Below are 23,892 nucleotides of genomic sequence, written 5' to 3' on the forward strand. Positions count from 1 at the left end.
TGCCAAAAGAATAGATGATCCTCTTACGAAAAAGAAAACATATTTTTGTAGCAGAAAAGTTATTAATAACTCAATGCACTTTGAGGCAGTCCAACCCCATCCCTTTATAACAAACTACTCTCATTTTCAACTAAATCCTGCCACCAAAAAGGTGCAAATCAACTCATCTCATAATTCTCCCATGTGACCTAACCTCGTCCAAAAATGATAATCCTCTTTCGCAGGCCCCCCACTCTGTTAACCTGCTCAGAGGGTATGAGTGTCTATCTAATGCCATATCGTACAGTCCCTTGCCCGCTTTTAACCTTGTAACTCAATGACAAAATATATGCCTTAGAAAATTGTACCATTGCTGGCACTATAGATAAAACTTAGATACATTTTGTTTTTCGTGACTTTAAGACACCTCTCTCAAACATTCATATGGAAATGTATAGAAAGAAAGTAGACACAATCAGTGGGAAGGGAGAGTCTATCCCGTACCCCTGCCCCAAACACTCTCACAGGAGGGGAAAAAGGCTGATAAAAAGGTGCAGATGGAAGTGGAAAGTGTTAGTGATGGGTCAAGGGAGACACAACCGATTTATTTACTTTACCCACTCCCTACCTCTCTTTCCACTATCTGTCTTGCCAGATGTCTTCCGTGCCTTGAGTATCTGCTTCTTTAGGAGCACCAATGCTTTGCGCTGCTGAGTGTTGTCAAGCATCCCAGCATCCCCCAGGAAGTGGAGCACCTGCAGCAGCAGAGAGGGCTTCATGTTGGCCTGCAACAGCTTCAAGGGGTTGATACGGATCTCAGGGGGCTCAAACCTCTGGTCACAGGAGTGGAATGGAAGAACGGTCCAAGCCAGGGTTGATCCATACACATCGGCCACCGCATGGCGGGAGAGCTTGAGTAGGTCATCACAGGAGGGAAGCCTGGCTTTCCATGGCTGTGTCCTGTTCTGGGTAGCTTCTCTCAATGACTGCTCATGATGCGGAGCCTGAAGCACATCCTGTGGTTTGGAAAGGTCACCAATCTCACCATTACCATGGAAAACTTCGCCATAGTCCAAGTTCCTCAAAGTACCATTCATGTGGGAGTTGCTTTCTGAAATAACTGAAATACAAGAAAGGTGTGTTAGCAAGGCATGCCACAAAGCCATCTCAGACATAAAGACATTAAAAGCCTTACAAGGCTTCTACTATTAGCAGAGACAGAGCCTAAAAGAAGGATCTCCTAAAGAGCACTGGGCAAAAGAGTTAACTTGCCGACTAGAAAGAGAATTGACTAAATAATGTATAACACAATTGGAATCATTACTGTGAAATCAAACTCGCCAATAAGCAACTTGTAATTTCCTGCAGACACGTACTGTTAAGTATTTTATTACAAGTATAAAAGACAGCTGTGTACTTTATTTAGAATGTGTGATGAACATGTAGGAGGATTCCTGCTGCACTGTACTGAGGCTTAACAGTGCAATCAATACATATTTTACCATAAACATCAGGGAATGAAGGCTCAGGATTGACCATTTTGCCATTTGGGAACTTTTTTCAGGAGTCTTAGCGCAGGTAGGGGCTACTGTGTCCAGACTGTTACAATCACTACATTTTATCACTGGTGTTCTAGTGCTTTATTCAAAAACTGAGCTCCAAGTATACCCATTTAGAGCTTCCCCACAGGGTAACATAGTCAAGCAGTCCAAGGCTTACGCAGGGAAATGGTGAGGCGTAGAGACCCAGACTCAGTAAAACATATAACAGCAGTGAATAAATCATTGTCCTGTCAGGGTGTTTACATTTAATAAAACGTAAATTACTTGTAATGCAAAATGTAATGTTCAATAGATATTATTCAAAAGATAGGCATACAATATGGTGATCAATGTAGCAATCGTTATGCGAGGAGTCAGCTGGTATTAGTAGGGCTATTCCCCAATAATCATGACTTATAGCAAAATGTAATAAATACAAGGTATGATCAACTGCTTCTAGACTTTTAGTGGGTATGGTTTTCTTGAGGCCCTTCTTGGTTCCTCCTGGGTTAGTCCTACATAGGTTTTTAGTAGCATGTAAAGTTGAGTAAAAAAAAAAAGTTACCAGTCCTCTGTACAACGCTATATAACTCAAAAATATTGTGGGACAGATAATAGAGGGTAAGAATATTTTTTGTAGTCATATCATATTGTCGTTTTAAATATAGTTGTACATAATTTTGTTTACTTTGACACAGTTGTATTAAATGTAGTGTATTAATTAATGTACCATATATTAGTTATATTATCTGTAGGTGTTAGTTTTCTGATAATCATTTTTTGTAAAATAAAAATTCAGTATAGTTTGCAATTTTGTAACATGTAAATTATTTTTGTTATATTTAATTAGTAATTTTTAATATGCAAGTGGGTTGTTGGGTTTGGTGGGTATTAGGGTGGAAGTAATTTAAAATATAAATTATTTAATTTATTTATAATGATATGTTAATTCGTTGATCACTGTATTTATTAATAACATTTTGAAAAAGAGTTGAATATACATTTGTTTTATCTAATTTGTTCCATTTAAAAGATAGTTCAATATTTGTGATGGTATATTTTAACTTTAGAAAAAATGTCTTGTTTGTTGGTGGGGTTTTTGGGTGGTAGGTAGGGCACAAGTCATATAAAAAGAAGTGGGGGGCCTGCTAGTATGCAAATGACCTTGTGACGTAACGTGCTGAACTTGTCCCGGTGTCTGAAATTTACACCGGGACAAGTTCAGCATATTTCTGTGGGGCCCAGCTTCTTGGCAGGGGGGACGGCGTCAACCCTTTCAAAAGAGTGGGGGGACGATTATTTTTTCTGTAACATGTAACATATCCACCACTAAAATTAATTTCACATTTCACTACATTAATACACCACTAATCCTTTATGGGTTCCAAAGTAGCATGCTACTCTCCAAAAAAGCACTTCAACACGTCATCAGGAGTAGCAAGCGCTATATAATTGTAAAACGCTTCCCTCTTCTATCCCTCCACTATCCTTCTCAATCCAAATAACTGACCAATATATCCACCACTCAATTTTCTTTCATATTTCGCTATACTAATTCACTGCTAATTCTTTATGGGTTCTGGAGTAGAGTGCTAGCGCCTAGTCAGGGTTAGGAAGCGCTATATAAATGCAATTACAATACCGTACAATTCAATACTTTTATTTATTTATAAGGAATATACTTTTTATTTTGATTAGGTTTAACTATTTTTTTTTTATTATGTATTTCAATGCTCCAAAAAAACTTAGGAAGGGGAATGGTTATAACCCCTCTCAAGTACACAGAGTAGGTGTTCCTACTGTTCCTAAAATTGGAGTGGGAATAGTGAGTCTACAATTTTCCTACTATGGCTTAGATTGGAGAGGGGAAAACTGGGAAAGGCTTGGGTCCTGTCACTGACCGGCCTGGACCACTATTATGCAATAAACAAAGAAATGGCCGGGCAGTTTGAGTCTATGTAGTAGTGCGCAGCCTAGTATAAAAAATATTTGTATTGAATAACTTTTTTTTATATTATAAAATATTTTTAAGAGTTTTTTTGCATCAAAAAATACAACACAACATTTATAAGGATACACAAATACATATTCAGTGAACTGAAAAGAAGATATCAAGCACAATACTTAAAAAAGGAAATTGTCACAAATAGTTAACATGGACAACTGTGGTAGGCCTCAGGTCAATCAATCATTGAGGCTCCAGTCCTGGATATAGACTGAACAAGCTGTCTTCCAGAACTCGTTGTGTGCCGGACCGTAGCGTCTCTTAACTCTGTAGAGAACTCTCAAGCCCGTGCGGCGGCTGCCGCCTCCCCACGCGTGCAGTTAGGACAAATCTGCCTCGTAAAAAATATTATATAGATCTGCACAATGAACAACTGACACGGGCCGGCACCATTCCTTTTTAGCGGCAATCTCTGCACACTGTTAAGGGAGTGATCCGAACCTCTCACCATTAAGTGACAACGACCCCCCAGTCCATGTCCTGAGGAGAACCCGTCTAATGTTGTTGGGTTCGAAACGCGTCGACATTCTTACCTCCAAGATACCAAATAATTAGGGCTCGCTAGGAATCAACTCAATACACTTGTAAATGTTTGATCTGTTCCCATGTCATTCCTAGCCATAGCAATTGATGTTAAATCTATTGTGTATCTTGTGTAGGTGATAACAAGTAGGCTTATTGTAACCTGTTAGTCCACTTGTTCAGTCTATATCCAGGACTGGAGCCTCAATGATTGATTGACCTGAGGCCTACCACAGTTGTCCATGTTAACTATTTGTGACAATTTCCTTGTTTAAGTATTGTGTTTGATATCTTCTTTTCAGTTCACTGAATATGTATTTGTGTATCCTTATAAATGTTGTGTTGTATTTTTTGATGCCAAAAAACTCTTAAAAATATTTTATAATATAAAAAAAAGTTATTCAATACAAATGGTTGTCCAACCTAGCAATTTATTATACTAGGCTGCGCACTACTACATAGACTCAAACTGCCCGGCCATTTTTTTGTTTATTGCATATTAGATTGGAGAGGGCCTGGTAAGTGGCAGCCCTTTAAAGCCCAGCAATGTCCCTATTGTTGCTTAGATTGCTGTGGCAATAGTGGATCTAACCCTTCCAATGTTCAACATTTTCCTTGCTTTTGCTCATGTTGGAGTAGGAATAGTAATTCTAAACGCTCCAAGGCCGAACACTTTCCCGACAGATCCTTAGGTTGCAGTGGGAATAGTAAATCTAATCTGTACTAAGTCCAACCTTTTTCCTGATATAGCTTTTGTTGGAGTGGGAATGGTAATTCTAACCCCATCAAAGTGTAATACTTTCCCCACTGATTTGAGTGGGAAGAATAAATCAACCCCTCCAAAGTCCAAAACATTCCTTACTGTTGCTTAGATTGCAGTGGCAATAGTAAATCTAAATCTAAAGCCTTCAAAAGTCAAACACTTTCACTGCTTTTGTTTATGCTGGACTATCTAGCCAATTGGGTTGAACATTCGGACACCTAAATCACACCAGCACTTTGTGGATTTATTTTGCTGCTACATAATTGGAGTACGGAACTAGAATCAAGTGTGTGTGGCTGTCAGCCCCATAAGCTTCGCATATGCTGCATACATCGCACTATGACACTTTGAATCTACTGCTAAAAGATTAATTGAAACAAGAGGTGTTCTTCAGCAAAGTTTTTAAAGTTATGTAATAAGAACTCAGTGTCTTTCTTTCATTGTTGATGATTATCCACACTGCCTATGACATTTTTGTGATATATTAAACTGTAGGGGAAGGGTGGGCGAGGGGACAGGCACAGGGTTTGGGTTAAAAATGTGGGTGGGGGAGAAAAATAGTTTTATTTTCTCTTCCTCAATGAATATATATATTTTTAAAAATAATACTAATTTCTAAAAGAATGACTTTTATGTACAGTTTATTTTTGTTTGTTTTGAATTAATTGTACTTCATAATTAAGTTTGGTGTATGTTATGTACATGTTTGTTAAATAAATTTTGTTAATGATTGGTAATATTTTTATGTATTTTTTAATTGCTTAAATATTGTATTTGTATTTCATGAAAGTATATTTAAAGCAATTTATGTTTTATATATATTGTTATTTTGTAATATAACATTCAATATATTAACTATATTGCTATATATATGTATATATAGCATATAAATATTTCAACATACTGCATTTGTGGCAATATTCTGTTCTACAATATGTAAACTCGATGTTTTTGTTTACAATATTTTTTACACAATATTTATGTGGTGCAATATATTTGTTCCTGATATTTTGTCTTACAAACATGCTTGCAATGTGTACCTTGAGTGTTCAGTTTGCAGCAAATTAGTCCACTTCTGCAGGCTGATAGCAGTGGCTGTATGGTTACAGGAGTTGCACCTCACTACGGGTAGACAATGGGATATGGCTGAGAACTTTGGGAGTTCCAAGCCTTCACATGTACTTTATCTTCTGTGCACAATTCAGGTGCCACATGATCTACAGACTTCACCAAATAACCTGGTAGTGCAGATCCTTCCCTTTCTTGAAGCTGTCAGTATTCCACTACACTGTCCTCAGCTTTTCACAGTCATCCTCTTCTAGTTACTGTCGTTTTCAGTGAAGGGTACTTTTAGAATCCCTTCTCAGACTTTAATCAGTCCTTCCCTCAAAGGAAAAGCCAAGGCAGTTTCTCCTAGCAGGTTGTAGAATGTCCAAGTTGCTTACTCTGAACCTGGCAAAGGGAAGTTGGCAGTCAGTTATCCCAACCTTGGAACACAAAAGAGTTTCCAAGTCACTACTGGCATGTTGCCGGATTATGGAATACGATTTTCATATGGATTGTGTCTTCAGATTGCAGCAGAGACATCTTGGCACCCTCTTTGGTAGTTTCTGCTCCATATTTACATAAAGTCTGTGTATTCCCCGAATCCAACTTCGGGGCCAATTACGATGCAGTCGGAAACGGCTCTGACCATCGGTCGGAGCTGTTCCGACTGCATCATAATGTCCCATTTGGATAAATTTCCATCCAACCCACTATGATTGGGTCAGTCAGAAATGAATCAAATTCGGATGGCTTCCAATGGGTTAAGAGTCTGGCATTCGGAAAGGGGCCAGTAATCCCAAGGGTGGCTCTTTCCACCTGTGTGATTACGATGTCAGATTCTGACAGCCTTTCAGTGCCAGCCTTTCTGACACAGAAAGGCAGTGGGAAGTTGACTGGGTGGGCCCCCAGCAGGGCCCCCATGGGTGCCGGGCCTCTGGGGTGCAGGGATGAACTTCACCTCTGCTCTTTACAATGAGGGCATGCATTCCAGTCGGAATGCATGCTCCAATTGTAAAGACTAAGATTGTGACAGAACAGTGTCCGGTCACATCCTAATTGCTGGTTCGGGACCACTGACAAGAGGTTGGTCTAGCCCAGTTTCAAATTCATGTCGGACAGACTCAGGTCTGTCCGACATCGAAATTGGCTCCTTAGTGTCAGATTTCAGGCAGTTTGTGACTTTTCCATATTCATCCCAGATTGGTTCAGCCATAGTCTTTTTCTCACAGTTTCGTCAGAAATACAGGGGAAGTTGAGAGTCTATTGTAGAGGGAGTCTTCAAATAAAGTCACAAAAGAGAGAAAGGCTTTCCCACTTAACTATCACTTTACCTGTCACGGGTAACACTTTTTTGCACAGATTAGGGGTGGATAAACATCTTGGAGTTACAGAAAACGTTTATGACATTCAGCGGAATCCGCCAATCGGCAGCAGATATGCAGCTTGCAATGCTTGCACTGCAATTTAGCAACGGTTGTTGAAGCAGTGCTGAAAATCTGCACCATGCATTATGCAAGAGTTCATTGTCATTCGTGTTGATTTCTTTTGCTGCTGCACCAGTGGGAAACCTAATTGAGCAGCAGCAAATCTACTCGACCGTGAGCGCTTGCAACTACACATGATAGAAAATCACGCTAGGGGACATCAAATTCCCCTCATGCTCACTAGCTCGCACATTCTAGAGCCTAACTGGAGAAAAGGTCTGCTACATGGCAATTGGTGGAATTTGGCCAGAACTCCACATTAAATAGTAACACAGAGTGGCCAAAGTTTTGCCAATTCCACGGGTAGTACGAAACATTCTGTCCACCCTTAGTAGGATGGGGCAGGAATGGGCAGGGGATTTTCAATGCACTTTAGAAAGACCATCTGTCTCCTTTCCTTCACACCGTAGAGTCTGGCTCAGTCGAAATTATCTCAGTAATTGTTGGGAGTAGTCCTACAATTCACATTGCTGTCTCAGTCCATCTCCATACTCCATCATATGTACCATTCTGGCCTAGGAGATTAAAAAAGATTCCAGGGTTGCCCCAAAATCAAGCAGCAGACATGTTCCACTCATATTCTACAGCACCAGTATAAACTGCACACATGCAAGTCATCATTGCCCCCCAGGGATGGAGTAAAGAACCCAGTTGCAGGAGAATGACAGAGTAATTAAAAATATGGGCAACGCCTGTAGGCATCTCTGTATGATGGGAGACACTTAAAATGGACTGTTTTGCCAAAAGAACCTGTTGATGCTATCATCATCACTCTTCTGCCTCCCGGTGAATTGATGGAAGTCACACTCAGAAAAGGAAGATGCATATGGTGTGCCCCTCCAGCCCACAGAGCCCAGCTCTTGTTTCCATTCAATGTTATAGAATGTGCTCTTGTTCAGCAAAAAGCTCAGGGTGACCCCGAGAGATAAAGGTTTGTCTGATGTAAGAGAGGCAAGGAATGCGCGACATACAATCCAAAGCCAGACAATCTTGAATGATCAGACTGTTAATGTTCAGGTCCTCCTTTAACCATATGGACATCGAGTGGAGCATGGGGCGTAGCCTAAAAAGATCAGAAGTATACCTTAGCCCATGAACCATCTAAGAAGGTGTACTCTGGGTAACTCTGAGAAGACCTTTCAGAAAGGAGTTTTCAATTGCCTATGATTGGAAGATGTAACACAGCCCCAAATGCCACATCCATAGCATCCTAGACAGGACACTAACCCCATTAATCGCTGATTTAAACCTAATGGTGTTTTTCTTGAGAAAAGGTTGCCAAGTAAGAATGGAATCCAGTAGGATCCCTAGGTATGAAAAATGATTAACCCTAGAGATGGAATGACCCTTTCTCGAAAACCTTTTAGAGATAGTTTTTCTAGGACACACCACCATTACATGGGACTTAGCGTAATTGGTGGTAAAGTCAAGCCCATCCATAAATATTACAAAAGGTCTAGAAGGTAGACCCTTGGCCATACGTGACATTAGAACAGCGGCGTCCGTGAATAAAAGATCAGGCAGACGAAGACCGCCCGTGGTCGGTACATCCACCACTGATCCAGTAAAGCCACTCCCAGACCATTAATATAGAGAGTGAAGAGAAAAGGGGTAGTGTGCATAGAAGGACCAAGAAGCAAACATTTGATCTGGATGGATTTTGGCCTGGGACAACCAGCCCCTTTTTTTCCATTTCTTAATCACAGTGCATAAAGTGTGAATGGAGGTCTGTGGGAGGATTGTTATCACTTGATATAAGTGGAATACAGGTGCATCTGGCATCGAGGAGTGTGGATCTGGGAGGACCGGGGGAGAGACAAACAAGCCAGGTTTTAGTAAGTGGGCTGGAAGTTCTGCTTACTGCTTGTATGGCACATGCTCATAGAGGTGGTACTCAAAAGCAGTTCACTCTGGATGCCTTTCATTGAAGGAAAGGTTGGCTGTCATCACGGAGTGATGGAGCTGCCTTGAATTGAAGCTGCGCACACGTGGAGAACGCACTATGCAGCAGCATGTTGGCAGTCAGTGAAATACGATTCCCAGCAGGCCATGAACTCATTGCACATATGGATAATTTTATATGTGTTTATAATGTCACGCATAAGATATTGGAGTTTTGTTTAGCATATACAATTTATTATTCGACTTGGACATAAGTCAAGTGAAAATTATAAGTCATCTTCCAGAAGAGAACATATAGTGATGATACTTGATGAAATTAACCAAAGCATAGGGAGAAATACTACTCTACATCGACATTTTAGATACCTAATCTTTTCAAAGTACAGAGAGTTGATTACACGACAATAGAATTCAGGTATATCAATACACAATTGCAGTTCTCTGAATAGTAATGGAGTTAAAATATTTCCTTTGCTTTGTAGGGATTCACTACATTCCACAGACCCCATTGACTAGCCTAGTGATGAGACAGAAGTGGAGGACTTTCTGACCTGTATCTCTGATTTCTTTCATATGCATTCCATGTTTCCCATTTCTACCACTACCCTCATATACCGCTTCATGTGGTCATTGGTAGATGTGGTGAGAGATGGAAAGAGCATTTCTCCCATTCAATCAAACGCAAAAAGTTGGTGCAACCTGAGACTAGCTTATAAATAATCACATGTCACGTGGTCCTCCATGAACCCTTCAAGCCATCACCTACTAATGCTCAGTGTGATAGTGTGGTTGGAGCACATCTGGATGGGGTAGTTGTATGGTCGTCATTTCCATCCACTCCAAATTAATTTGGTTCAAACAATGTTATTGGCCACTGATTCTCCCTCTCTGCTCTACTGTACTATTTCTGACTTCCCGGGTTGAAGAAGTTAGGAATGCAATAGGGCACAATTGGCTTGCTGGTACAAGGGGTTACCATCTCTTGTTGAATATGGTAGCATGGCAATATGATATTCAGATGAGAGTCAGAATGCAGCTCCTTATCGCATATGAAGTCCTGTGTTGAATGTTCTGTAGGAGTGCAGATCTGTCTGTAAGGATGGCGAGCAAAGCTGCCCTGGACATGGTGGCGAAGGTTAGAGAGTCCAGTTTCAGGTTCTGTTCTGTACATCATTGACCATGTTCAGGTAATCACTGTGGTGTGGTCAACTGCAGTCCAGTTAGTTTTCCCTTGATTGTGAAGATCCTTATTTCAGGCTGGTTTCTCTGTTCACCTCTGTGATCGAGAGGATCTGGCCTAACCGCCAGAGCGGTCAACTTCAAAGTTGGGGAAAGGTTTGAGTCTCGTCGGTGACACTTAATATCCTGTGATTCTGGGCAAATCACTTAATCTCTCAGTGCCTAACAAAATTATTGTGTCCATCGGTAACGCAACTGGTGCTCAAGTAAGGCGCTCTGATACCTTCGGGTCAAGTTCACGCTATATAAACCTCCGAAAAAAAACATAATCTCTTTTCCTTAGGTCACTCTAGGCTAGAGTCTGTGCCACCCTCCCATTGTTGATTCTCTCTGACTGTTTTACATGCTCTGTTGGGTCATAGTGCCTTGCCTAGAACCATGCAGGCCTCATCGGTGGTGGGTTGGACAGAGACAACATTACAACACTCTTTGTGGTTTCCATCCAGTAATGTTTCCCTTATGAGCTGAATAAATAAATCCTGGGCAAAGGACCAACTTGTACAACTACTGGAACTGTTAAGAATAAACCAGCTACAACAAAAACAAAAGACATATGCACTGTGAATGTCTAAGTATTGTATTGTTCAACATATTTAATATGTTGAATATAATCAATATATTTACAAATCCAGGGATGCTGTATCATCTCTTGCCCTTCTGTTTTGCTGTTTGACTCCCTAGTATGCTCCCTATTCTCCAACTTTGTGATTCCAGCATTTCCTTCTGCACTGTGTGGGCTTTTCGGTTCTTTGGATGGCCCATCTTCATCGATTGGTCACACCACCACCAGCCAGCCTGCCCATGTCTGCCCTGTCTGGAGTGGGCAGTGGTCCAGTATACAGAGGGCTGGAGTTTCTGGTCTGCATGGTCGGAATGTGATGATTGGGTCTGTTTATTGAGACCAATATAGCGGCAGCCCCCTCAACATGCTGTTACTATATCAAGGCGTCTTTGCCCATGGTTGTCTGAAGTATACAGAGTCTATTGAGTTTGGCCCTCAGGGAGGCTATCTGGTCGTTGGGTCCAGCACCTAGGAAGCTGTCCACATAACTTTTCTGTCAATAGGCCTAATGAAACATTAGGTTATTGAGAATCCCAGAAACATATCCCTACACACTATGTATGCAACCTTTCGAGGTGACCCTTCTTATATTTCATTCCTTTAGCCTTGCGGGATGCCTACCTTTGCCCAGACAAAAACAGAGGTGAGGAACTACAAAGAAGCTGCACTCATAGAAGACAGGGGTCTCTGGCAGGACCAGCATTTTGGTCCCATTAGTCGTTTTTCATCACCTGAATGTACCTCAACCAAAATAAGTCAACCAATCTCTGGCTATAATCTGCTTCAGTTCTAATTAACGTCTTCAATTTACTTCTATTGTGAGAACTGTGTGTCGCCCACTTTGTTCTTCTCTCCTGTTGGCAATCTTTATCCAGAGTATCCCAGGCAGCGAAACATCTAGATCACTGTACTTGTGAGAACCCAGCTTCTAGCACCATCATTTTCACACCAGCCGTCCATGCCACAAATATCTACTCGGTGGCCTTCAAAAAACAAGTCATACACACTCTTAACCTACAGCAGCACTACACAACTGCAGGCACAATAATGTACCCGACCTGGGTCCAATCTAAGCATTTCCCTCATCAAGAGCCTTCCCAGATAAGGCTGTCCTAGTAAATCAATCTACACATTGGACACAGATCCTGGCACATCAGGTGCAAAGCAAGGCCCACAGCCATCCAGCTGCCTAAGTGTTTGCCACCCGAAACTTACATTTAAATAAAAATATGCTCACACCACATCCTACAAAGTAACATACATTAGATACGAACGCCTGTCACCACCAAGTGTACAACATGGCTGTAAGCCATATAGTTGTCTCAAATTGGATAACCTCAATGTTACATCCATTTTAAATTATATCAGCACGTTTCCACCAGAACACCACTCTACATACTAACAACCCAGAGGAAGATAAATTAAAATCAAACATAACACAGTCACTTGAAAATCGGATGCAAGAATCTTATGCCCACATGCATCATGTTACATTTTGCGATTTCTTAATTGCGAAAATTAAGGAATCGCAATTAAGAAATCGCAAAATGCTATGCATTAAAAAATCGCAATATTTTTAGCGATTCAGTATTTTTCCTTAATTGCGATTCACAATTTGCGAATCGCAATTAAGGAAAACCCTTCCCATTGGGAAGGCATAGACATTTTGCGAATTTCATTTTGCGAATCTCAAAATCTAAATGCAATTTCAAGGGTGCAGGGGGGGTCCAAAGAACCCTTCCCTGCACCCCTGAAATTTAACTTTGAGTGCACTTTACACACACACATGACCCAAGGACGTGTGTGTGTGTAAATTAAAACTTTCAAATATGCAACTAGTGCATGTTTGAAAGTTTTCGGTAAATTAGCATGAAGTTCAACTTCATGCTAATTTACCCCTTCCAAATTGCGAATTCGCAAAAAAAAATGATCATGCATTGCATTTAAGAAATTTCAAATTGCGATTTCTTAAATGCAATCGCAATTTTAGAAATCGCAACATGGTTGCGATTCCGAAAATTGCGAAATGCATGATGCATTCCAAATTAGTCAATTGCATTCGCAAATGGCCGAAAATTGCGATTCGCACAGTTTGCGAATGCAATTGACGTTGATGCATGTGGGCAATAGAGACTATGCAAGTCCCACTCAACTGATATCTACAGAGTTGGGCACCTGCCTTTATTGTAAGAGTTGTTGTTTTATGAGAGTTGTTCATAGATAACAACTATTAGATAGGTTTCATAGCCACCCCTTGGACAGACAGTCCACAACACAAAACACACATTCCTTAAGGGGGATGGATACATATAATGCCACATTCCTGGGAAGTCAAAGGTGACAATTTTGTATGGTTGGTTCCAGCACTTTATTCACACACATTTTACCCTAATCCAAGAACTAACACATTACTTCTATACCCCCACAACCACTTGAGCAAATCAGCCATCCCACATTGTCCTAATCCTGACGTCAAAACCACTCTAAAGGTGGACTTCTCAGTCCTCAGTTGGCTTTTTCCAATTTCTTCAAAATAACTTGTATGCCCCCTTGTCACCCAAGTCAGCCTTCCTCTCCAACAAGAGAACCAAGCCAAAAGTGACAGCAAAGTATGGGCCTCTACCTTAATGTGAGCTTTCCAACATTCGATATCCCTTTCTAGTAGTATACTTTGATGGAGTGTACATGGCCTTCACTTTCCACACTTTGGCTCCTCCTTCCAGGTCTAGACTGTACTGAATGAAGGTGTTCAGTCTTTCCTCAATTCTTGCAGTATATGAAATAATGTCATTTGTAATGCGCTGACCAGGCTAACTTGAGGGTGTCTCGTTTCATAGCCCCCAACACCTCTACTTTGGAGATCCCATAACTGAGGTAGACTCCACAGCATAAGGTAACTTGCTAATAAACTATGGTGAATTTTGAGGTAACTTTGTGGTATTCTTCTATAACAAAGTTACCCGCAACAATTCTACAGCCCATCCATCTTAATTAACAGGCACTAGCTTATCACACAGTGCCACTCGCATATTCTTTCTATCAATACTCCCGTGATAGCCACAATATAAGGCTTTGTATAAGTGCTGTTAATCTCTTGGGTAAACTGTACATACCAATAGCACAGTTTGAATTAATCCCCATGGGCATGTGCCTTTTACATGCAAACTTCGTAGACACAGTAAGGTATGTTCTCTCCTTATACAAGGTTTACAGTTTCAGTCATTAAACTGGAAAGTTTGGATTCTTGATTGTGCTGAGTCATACAGAACCCCCAGCCTTGAGGCACATGAAGTTCCCTACATCCTGATGAAGGCAATAGGAAAAAGTCCCTTTCTCCAATGACCAAAACAAATTTGTCAGCACCAACACTTGTAATGTACTGTAATCTTAGGCCACTCAGAGTACCGCGTGCAGACTGTGACCAGCAATTACAGAATAGTTGCCAACACCAGTAAATGTGAGTTAACCTCTAGAACACGTTGTTTTTGAATGTGTGAATTTTTAACCTGTGAGTAACTTCACTGCATTATGTTCACAGCACTGATGAATAAATCATGTGGCTGCTAAATGTGTAATAGTTTCCCTGAAGGTCTTCAGCTTGAAGCATTCGTACCAAGACGCCATGTATGTATGTTGTTTTACTTATTCAAGTATTGTCATTTTTGCTAGACAACAATGGTAATTCGTAATTAAGACAATTTGCATGAACACATTTTCTCCCACTGTTTTGTGCCTTGATTTAATGATTCTGCAGATATAGGGCCCAATTCACAAACTGCATTTTGTAGTATGTAAATCAGTACTACTGTACTACTACTTATTACACAATGCAATTCACAAACGTACGAGTGTTAATCTCCACCTCTCCTATCTTTTCTGTGGGAGATATCCTCACATGTAAGTTCACTACTTAGTAGCATATGGAGGCGGAACAGGGGCAATGACTGGAAAAAGGGAATACTTACAACTGAATGGGAGAGTGTTAGGAAGAAATAAAGAGGAGCACAGGTAGATGTACAGAGGTGTTCAGGGAGTGATGCACACCCACCCATAAAAAGGAAGCTCATTCCTTTCAAGGAACTGCACTTCTTCAGTTATAACAGCCCAAAAGAATCCACCACAGTTGTAAATTACTGAAGCTCTGAGCCAAAAAGGATCCACAACAGTTGTAAATTACTCAAGGTCAGAGTCTTGGGGCAAAGACCTCTCTATCATGAAGCATACGGAAAATGTAAAACATTTATGAAATTATAAAAAATAGCAGAAATATATGCATGATAAATATTATCGTAAAATAATTGTATATATTTGTTCTAAATGTAGAACAAAATAAAAATGCAACAACACTATTAACTAAATTTAAATCACAAAAAGATATGTATAGAATTTTTTTTACAGAATGTGTTTTTAAATGAAAAAGCGTGATTAAAATTTGTTATCATAGACTAATGTTCATGTATTGATTTACATTGTTAATATAAAATTATATCTATATATAAAACTTTTTTATGTCAAAATATTTTCGTTTATTATTTTTTTTATTTATTTTGTGTTTTATAGAGCGCGAACCAGACCTGTGAGGGTATCAGAGCGCTTTACAATAGAATCAGGGGAATACATAACAAGGGGGAAGGGGAGTCCAGGGATAAAGGAACAAATAGAAACAGTATATGGCGGGTATGGTGCTGGGCTTACTAATGCCCCTTTTTGGCAGTAGTAATTTCTCACTTGTAAATTTGAACCCACCCTGTTTCAGTGGGGTGGAGACATGTAACCCTATACGTTTGAGTAACTTTATTTACACTCATAAATGGCGAATAGCCACAACCAGTAAACTTACTCAAAAGTCTAAGAGTAAACTTGCACATGCAGATTTACTCACATGTAACTTTACCTTGGTGACTCGGCCCCACAGAGTTTAGGGCCATTCAGTCTTAACATGTCATTGCTTGCTGCAAAATTGCAGACTCTGCCGAGCCCCCAGACCGTTCTTTTAAATGGCCCCTTCCTCCTCTTCCTTCTCTGAGGTCATACAGGGACAGGTGAGTATTCGGAATTACAGCAGTTTTACAGTTTGTTTAATCAGTGCATTCCTGCTCTCCTTCACATTCAGCAATGCGAGTAGTGGAGGGAAGAGCTGTGCAGGGACACGGGCTCTCGTTTAAATGGCTTCAGTAAAACTTTAACATTACTAGCCAGCCCTTCAATTAACATTCATTCACTGAGGAAGCGAAAAAACAGAACAGATGTTGAATCAGAAACTGCAATTACCGTGCCTGCCATTCTTTGTAACCCCGCCTCTCCACCCCATGCCCTGTCCTCTTCAACGTGTGCAGTTCGGCAACCGCATACCTCGAAAATGAAATAAATAGAAGGGATGGAATCTTATAATTACACAGAGGGTTGGAGCCTGCCCGCAAAGAACCCAGCAACCACTTAAGGCACAGGGGTATAATATTCAAAAATATGATTTCGAATCTATAAAGTTTCACTTTTTAAAAGGTTAATTTTCTGCTTCCAATGAGTTTGTGTTATCTTTATATATTTCTGCTCAGTGTATCTGGTCAGTTGTAGGCCTGGGCGGAATTTCAACTCTGCCAGGGAAATCGGAGTAATTTCAGTTACTCTGTGTTACTCTTTGATGCAAATTACTGATAATAACGCAATAACATCTGCTTACGTAATCTGTGCAAAAAAAGCCTACCCCAAGAGCACATTTAGCCAGTGCGAGCAGTCACTCACATTTGCTAATTGTGTTCCTGCTGCATCTAGCGCTGAGTTGGACACACAGGGGCAATTTTGTATTAAGAAATCGCACTAAATGCAGAATTACTCTTGTTGCAGAATTCTGCATTATCTTGAGAATTCTTAGGTAATTCTGCGTGATTGCACTGCACAGAATTATGTGAGTTACACCCAACCCTAGTCAGTCATGCACTGAGACGTAACCACACCAGTGGATGTTCTTGCTCCGTTTCTCTTTCCTTCCCAAACATACTATGACTGGTGATAAATTATTTTGTTGTTATAAAAGACAAAAACTGCCGTTTTTGTGGTGGCCTCTGAGTGCCAAGAACTAACAATGCTTTTGTGCCAAACCTAACAGTTTCCAGCCCCAGCTTCTCCCCTCTTCCACCTCCCTCATTGGGCATTCGCCTTATTGCTGCAGTCAATTCAGGCTCTAACGGAGTTACCATATGTCTTTAGCTTGTGTATTAAACCCAGATTTTGACTGTAGGGATACAAACTAGAAAGTGTACATTTCTGTTTCTATCCATCGAATTTGTATAGATATTGGTGTACTGAACTCTTTGATGTTCAGTTACAGGCTGGGAACCAAGCTGGGTCACCAAACCATAAGAGACAACAGCTTTGGTGGAATATCCGATAGAAGTCATGCCACGCATTCAGTTGGACTCTTGCTACCCCAAAACTTTGGTATTGCATTTGAATTTTACAGGACAGAGAGAGCTTCTTGTCCCTTAGTAACACGAGCAGGTCTTTTTCAGTGTTGGCAGAGAACACACAGTGCATTGGTTGGTCCAGCCATGGCAGCAGGTTGGCTGTGGGGCGGGTACTTGGGATTACTAAATGTTTCCCTCTCAGTGGCGTAATAAAACTTGTGGGGGCCCTCCTGCAAAGTACAAGGAGGGGCCCCTCAACCAGGGGACAGTCCTGAGGGGGCCCTCTGGAGCTCGGAGGCCCTCCGCACTGCAGGGGCAGTGGGGACCTGTGTTACGCCCCTGCTCCTTCTTGGTCAGTGGGTGGTACAGGTTATTGACAGAGGATCCTGGTCGACCTCTGGTGGGAGTCTACCTTTGTAGAAATTTGACAGTATTCAATGAGGATCTGCAGAAGGGTTGATCTGTCATTCTGCTTAGCTTCAGAGAGAACATCTGGAGTGCTCCAGCACAGTTTGCATTCTTCTTTTACAGATTTTTTGTACTTGACCACAATGGGAGTTGAACTGACAAAGTAGTAGTTTTTAAATTCTTGAGATATTAAGTGAAGTAGATTTTTTTAAATCACCTTTTTGATGTTAAAAAAACATACTAAACAAATTAAGAAGAATAGATTCAGTGAAATGGAGTAGTTCATGAAATAATTATTTAGGGCCTAACTGAGAGCCTGGCCATGTTCTCCATGCAGGCTGTAATGCAATTTGCATGGAGAACATGTGAAGTGTGCTAGGCTGTTTGGCCGGCCCAAGAGGGCCGGCCAAGCATTCATTGAGCACTTCGGAGGTTGCTACCACTCCTCCCCTGCCCCTTCACGCAAAGCTGCTGGAAGTAGGAAAAAATGAAATGATAATAACGCAAGCCATTATCTTTTTATTTTCCCTTTATTTCACTGCTAAAAGCAGTGGGACGACACTCCTCTGCCTTAGCGGAGGAGCGCCACTGCACGTTTCTTCCAGCCAACTTTTACAACTCAGCATGCCGTTGATTGCCCAAAAGGACACACATACCTCACTAAAGAATTTGATGTGAAAGGATAAATTAACAAACCAAACTTTCTCCAGCAGCAGTCAACATCTTAGCCTGAGAAAGTGAATTCTTCAAGACTTTTTGGTAGTGCCAAACAAGTTAGACTGGGAATTTGTTCTAGGCTGCCTCAAAAATGGTTGAGGGTTTCAGTCACAGCCTTATTGTGATACTGAATTATACTTTCAGACTGTAACAAAAGATTAGAACTGACATAATCTCCTTGTCAATCAAACATGACACCTGCAGTATTCCCAGCACTCCTCTCTATCAAGAAGTATTTTCAACATTTCATGTTGTGATCTACTACTGGCGATTAATGTCACTTTCAATTCAATTCAATAGCTTTATTCGGATAAAAAAATATCCATGAAAGAACAGTTCGCACTACAGCACATAGAAATGTACAATTCACGCTAATCATAAAAACCATGTATAACATCAATACAATAAAAATCATTCATACAGTGCACATCGTGTACCAGGCATGAACAGCAGTTTTCAGGAAGGCACCCACACGAAATACCATTTCATCATCTTCCAAATTGACGAAAGCCCTGTAAGCTGCTTCAAAATGACATATTTTTTTAAAAAGGTGTTAAAAACACACAAAAGAATACAAAATGTAGGGTGGCTTGCCCGGTCTGACCGTCACAAGGACATGGCATAGAATCGGGGTTAGCATGAAAGCTAAGAGGGAAACATAGTAGAAATTTCCCTGAGTCGGCCCATAGGCCCATAGATTTAGTAAAATAGCTAACCAACTGATAATTAGTGTTCTTAAAAGACAGAAAAATGGCTACAGTTGGTATCCTGGACTCCCTATGAAGTCTATCCTAGCTATAATGCTTATAAAGTGCATACTGAAGATCTTTTTTATTTCCAGTGTCTATCTCATGTGGGCTCTCACAGATGTGTTCATAATCAACCCTCCTTAAACTCGATCTCACCTCAACCAGCCATTGAATTTCCATTCCCATTTCACCCTTAAGGCAATCTCTTATAATGTCTCTTGTAAGAGACGCTGCTGGGTTTTTCCAAATGGCTAGCCAAAATAAAGCAGTGCGAGCCTTTATATAGTCTTCAATATAATATGAATGTAATTCACTATGACAAACGTATTAAGACATAGAGATAGGGGCCCCCAGGAGTTTCCGACAAAACCTATTTTCCTCATTCTGTATGTTGCAACTCCTTGAGAAGCCCCATTCCACAGCGCCATAGGTTGGCGTATGTATACACTGGGATTTTTTTTTTTTAAATAGCTGGAATAACTCCCGACCTCCTGGGTTGAGGGAGGCTAAGTACTGAGTTAATAGCTTGAGAAAACATATTCCTACAGTATACAATATGATCAGACCAAGAACCATTAGCTGCAAAATCTAACCCTAGAGAGGGAAAAGTGCTAGTGCATTATAAACTTTGGTTGCCCACAGAGATAAGGCCTAGCGAGCGCTTCTTCGGGTCAAAAGCCATTATTCAATTTTTTTCAATTGGAGCATAGGTCAGAAGACGCCATAAAATCAACAAAACCCAGCATTAGAAGGCGCAGAGCGACCCATTAAAACCGCATCATCAGCGTATAATAGGGCTTGGAGTAAATTACCATTGACTCTAGGGACATCATTGGTGAGTACTGTCAGGGATGTGTGTAAGTTGTTAATATACAAGATAAAAAGTAATGGGGGCAAACCGCATCCCTGCCTGACCCCTCTACAAACTCTAATGTCATTAGAGACCTCCCCATCTGTGTTAATCCTGACCCGAGCATTCTGGTCCCTATGCAGATATGCACAAAAATTTACTAAAACCTCATCCAGCCCATATTCCAATAAAATGCTCCATAGTTGTGACTGATTAACATAACCAAAGGCTGAGGTCAAGTCCATGAAGATCAAATATATTGGTGACCGCTGCGCAATAGTATATTTCCTGATTATTAGATTAAGTTTTAGACATTGTTCAATCATTCCTACATTACTCCTAAAACCAAATTGGCAAGGTTGTAGGATTGAGTTCTCTTCAGTCCAGATTTTAATCTTATTATATTTAACTTTTAAGGTGGTGTCAATCAGGGAAATTGGTATGTAATAACATGGTTGTGAGTGGTCACCCTTTTTAAAAATAGGAACAATAATACTGGTAGGCCAGGTACTCGGTAACGGGGCGTAGGTTAGATTATTCAAAACATTTCATAAAAGCGGGGCTCAAAAATCTGGTTTATACTTGTTGAGGCCAATGGGTAGCCCATCGGGCCTGTAGCTGTATTACCCAGGCTCTGGTGTATAGCTTCCTCAACTTTGGAAAGGGATATTGAAATTCCTGTAGGGCTGGAAAATCAAACACATAGTTGTCGTGTGTGGGAGATGTATATATCATAGAAAAGTGAGCTTCCCAGGCCTCACTGGTTATATTACAACTAATCGGTGTTAATGTTTGTCATATTTTTCTTATATCCTTAATGGTAGCCCAGAAGATTTTTCCATTCTTTAATCTAGCAGCATTAGCACGGGCATCCCATCCTTCATTTAATAGTTCTTCCTTCCTCTGTGAGATAGATATCTTATACTTCTTTCTTAATGACTGAACTGTAAGGGAGCATCTCGGTTTAGCTGATAGAGCCTTGCGTAACTGACTATTTGTCACTGAGTACTCGCTGTTAAACCATCTAGGCCCGTGAGGTGTAATGACAGCGGGTTTTGCTAATGCAGATTCTATAGCTTCACAGAGTTTAGTAAATTTAGTAACTACCTCGGGATTAGGTTCCTGCACTATCAAACAGGAGTCGATAAGCCTCAGATTTTTCCTGACTACTTGAAGGAACAAGTCAGAGCCATTAACCCCTTGTCATGCCCATCTTAGTTTATCTGTTGAAGGTGCCAAATTCTTTGCGCCACATTCCGTTTTATACATGGGCCTCTGGGATAATCTCAACAACACTTTAATCGGGTTATGGTCACCGTGATATGTAGGGACAACCTCAGCCTTCAACAGAAAATCTTCAAAACCAGGGGAAATAAAAATATAATCAATAGTAGTATCACATCCCCTGCCTCTAAATGTTGGTTAGAACAGGTTATTATTATTAGCAAGGCCAACAATATCCATGACATTACTCAAACCATGAGTTCGTAAATGCTCCATCAACTCCGCTCACCTATGACAAGTTTGACCTTTGCTTCGAGGCCAGGGGACGGCTGTATCATCGTTAGGCAACTTACAGCCAGATTCATCAAAGTGAAATCGGCTCGTAAAGGCCCAGATTCTCCTTTGCAAGCGCTATTTTTGCATTTGGGATTCATCATCCCACATGCAAAAATCACAATTCTAGAAATCGCTAAATTGCATTTAATTGCATTTAAGGAATCTCAATTTGAGATTCTTTAAATGCAATTCATGAACCACTTTTAAATTGCGAATTCGCAATCTGGGGCCGCTATTTACCGCGAAGTCTAACTACGTGGTAAATAGCAAAAACTTTGAAAAATGCACTAAAGTGCATTTTTCAAAGTTTCGTGTTGCACACACACATGCCCTAAGGGCATGTGTGTGTGCAACATATGTGCACACATCAATTTCAGGGGTGCAACAGGGTGTCCTTTGGACACCCCTGCACCCTTGAAATCGTAATCTCAATTTGCAAATCGCTAATTGCGATTAGCAAATTGAGATGTCTTCCCATTCATTCCTATGGGCCTCTAGGCCTATAGGAATGAATGGGGAGATATTCCTTAATTGCGACTCGCAATTTGCGAGTCGCAATTAAGGAATTATTAGAAATCGTAATTTGTAAGTGATTTCTTGATGAATAGCATTTTGCTATTCCTTAATAGCGAATCGGTATTTTTCGCTATTAAGGAATCGTAAAATGTGTTCTTGATGAAACGGGGGGTTAGTGTTATAATCACCACCAAGAAAAATACCAGCTATTTTGTCAGAGCCATTTAAATCCTTTAAGGTGGTGATGAAGTCAAACAAATTAATACAATTTGCGTTTGGGGAGCTATGAAAATCATTATTTAAAAAATTAAACAAATAAAAAGATACCCCCCTTTTATATTGTAGCACTTAAAATTAATCACTTTGGGTGCGTAAAACCTTAATGCTACCCCTTGTGGCAATTTTCACTCAAATTTAAAGGCCAACAGATGGACAACCAGATTTAGGAGATGGAGCAAGAACATTAAAACATTAAAACCCTTCCACATATATCTTTGGAGGCCCAGGTTTCTTGAAACATGGGAAAATCCTACTGCCTGACTAGCTGTAGCCAATCTTCTAGATCTATATTAGATTGCAGTCCAGCAAAATTCCAACGGAGTATGTTCAGATCCTAGTTATCACAAGCCTTAGTGGCAGTTTAGCAACTTGATCATGTATCTTAGTTATATATGGTGGACATTTAGGTATATGATCAACCTCACCGGCCGGTGGGGACAGCGATAGTCAATCCTGAGTGTCTAGGTCAGACAATGCTGTGAATTTATTCTGGATGGCTAGGAGGGCTGGATCGTCAACAGGACATCTGGGAACTGGTTTGTAAAAGTAGCCTAGTGATAGAGACCACATATTAGATGTATTAGAGATGGGGATTTCCTGTTTTCTTAACATTGTCCTAGCCATTTATGGTTTTCAAAAGTTAATGACAATACAATCCCCTACTATGTTCTTAGGTGAGTCACCAACCCGCCACACCCTTTGTACCAAGATTATCTCTTTTGCATTTAAAACACTAAACCCCTTGTTCTTAGACAACCATTCCACAACATTTGTTACGTAGTTGATCCCAGGTTTCCCTCTGCTCCTTTTTAAAGGCAAGTACCCCTGCCAACACCAAAACATAGTGGTTGGCAGTGGGTGGCAGTCCCAACACGTCTGTATTGGGCCTAATTTGAGCCCTGCTCGGTAGATTAGATATAACCCAACTAAATGGTCCCAAGTTCAGTCGGTCGCCATTAGGTCTAGGAGTGGGGTCAAATGTAGGAACAAGTGGAACTAGCGATTCACCCCCAACCCCAGGAGATTAACGGACCATCATTTGGAGGAAAAGGTTTTGGCACTGTATGAACCTTGGGGAGGAGGCACTCCCTTAATTGGGTGCATGTTTTACAATAGGATACAACTAAGGGATAAACAGGTGGATACTTGGAAGTATAAGACAAGCTATCTATCATTAGGTAAAACATTAGACAAATTAATCGATACCCCCACGGTTTCAGCATTAAAATGGACTGGCCCTCCCCGCTGACTGAGTCTGTTCATTATCGTGTCCAAATGGTCCAAACTCTCCCATAAAGTTGTGAGTTTCATCTCTAGCAGGTCAATTATCCGAGAACATACAGTGTTGGTAAAAGCTTACCCAAG

General features: G+C 40.7%; 1 protein-coding gene across 2 annotated transcripts in view; it reads right to left on the reverse strand.

Moving 5' to 3' along the window:
• LOC147733310 (cell surface hyaluronidase-like) overlaps window positions 1-23,892 on the reverse strand; it is a 561,460-nt gene that overhangs the window by 484,645 nt on the left and 52,923 nt on the right. For both annotated transcript variants that reach the window (XR_015308517.1, XM_086957873.1), the window contains exon 2: window positions 608-1,099. Coding sequence is in view for 1 of the 2 variants with exons in the window: in XM_086957873.1 (XP_086813999.1) it covers window positions 608-1,099 (492 nt within the window). In the remaining variant the exon portion in view is untranslated. The remainder of the gene's footprint in view (window positions 1-607; window positions 1,100-23,892) is intronic.

Source organism: Lissotriton vulgaris, chromosome 2_1 (genome assembly GCF_964263255.1).
Source record: "Lissotriton vulgaris chromosome 2_1, aLisVul1.2, whole genome shotgun sequence".
Lineage (NCBI taxonomy): Eukaryota > Metazoa > Chordata > Amphibia > Caudata > Salamandridae > Lissotriton > Lissotriton vulgaris.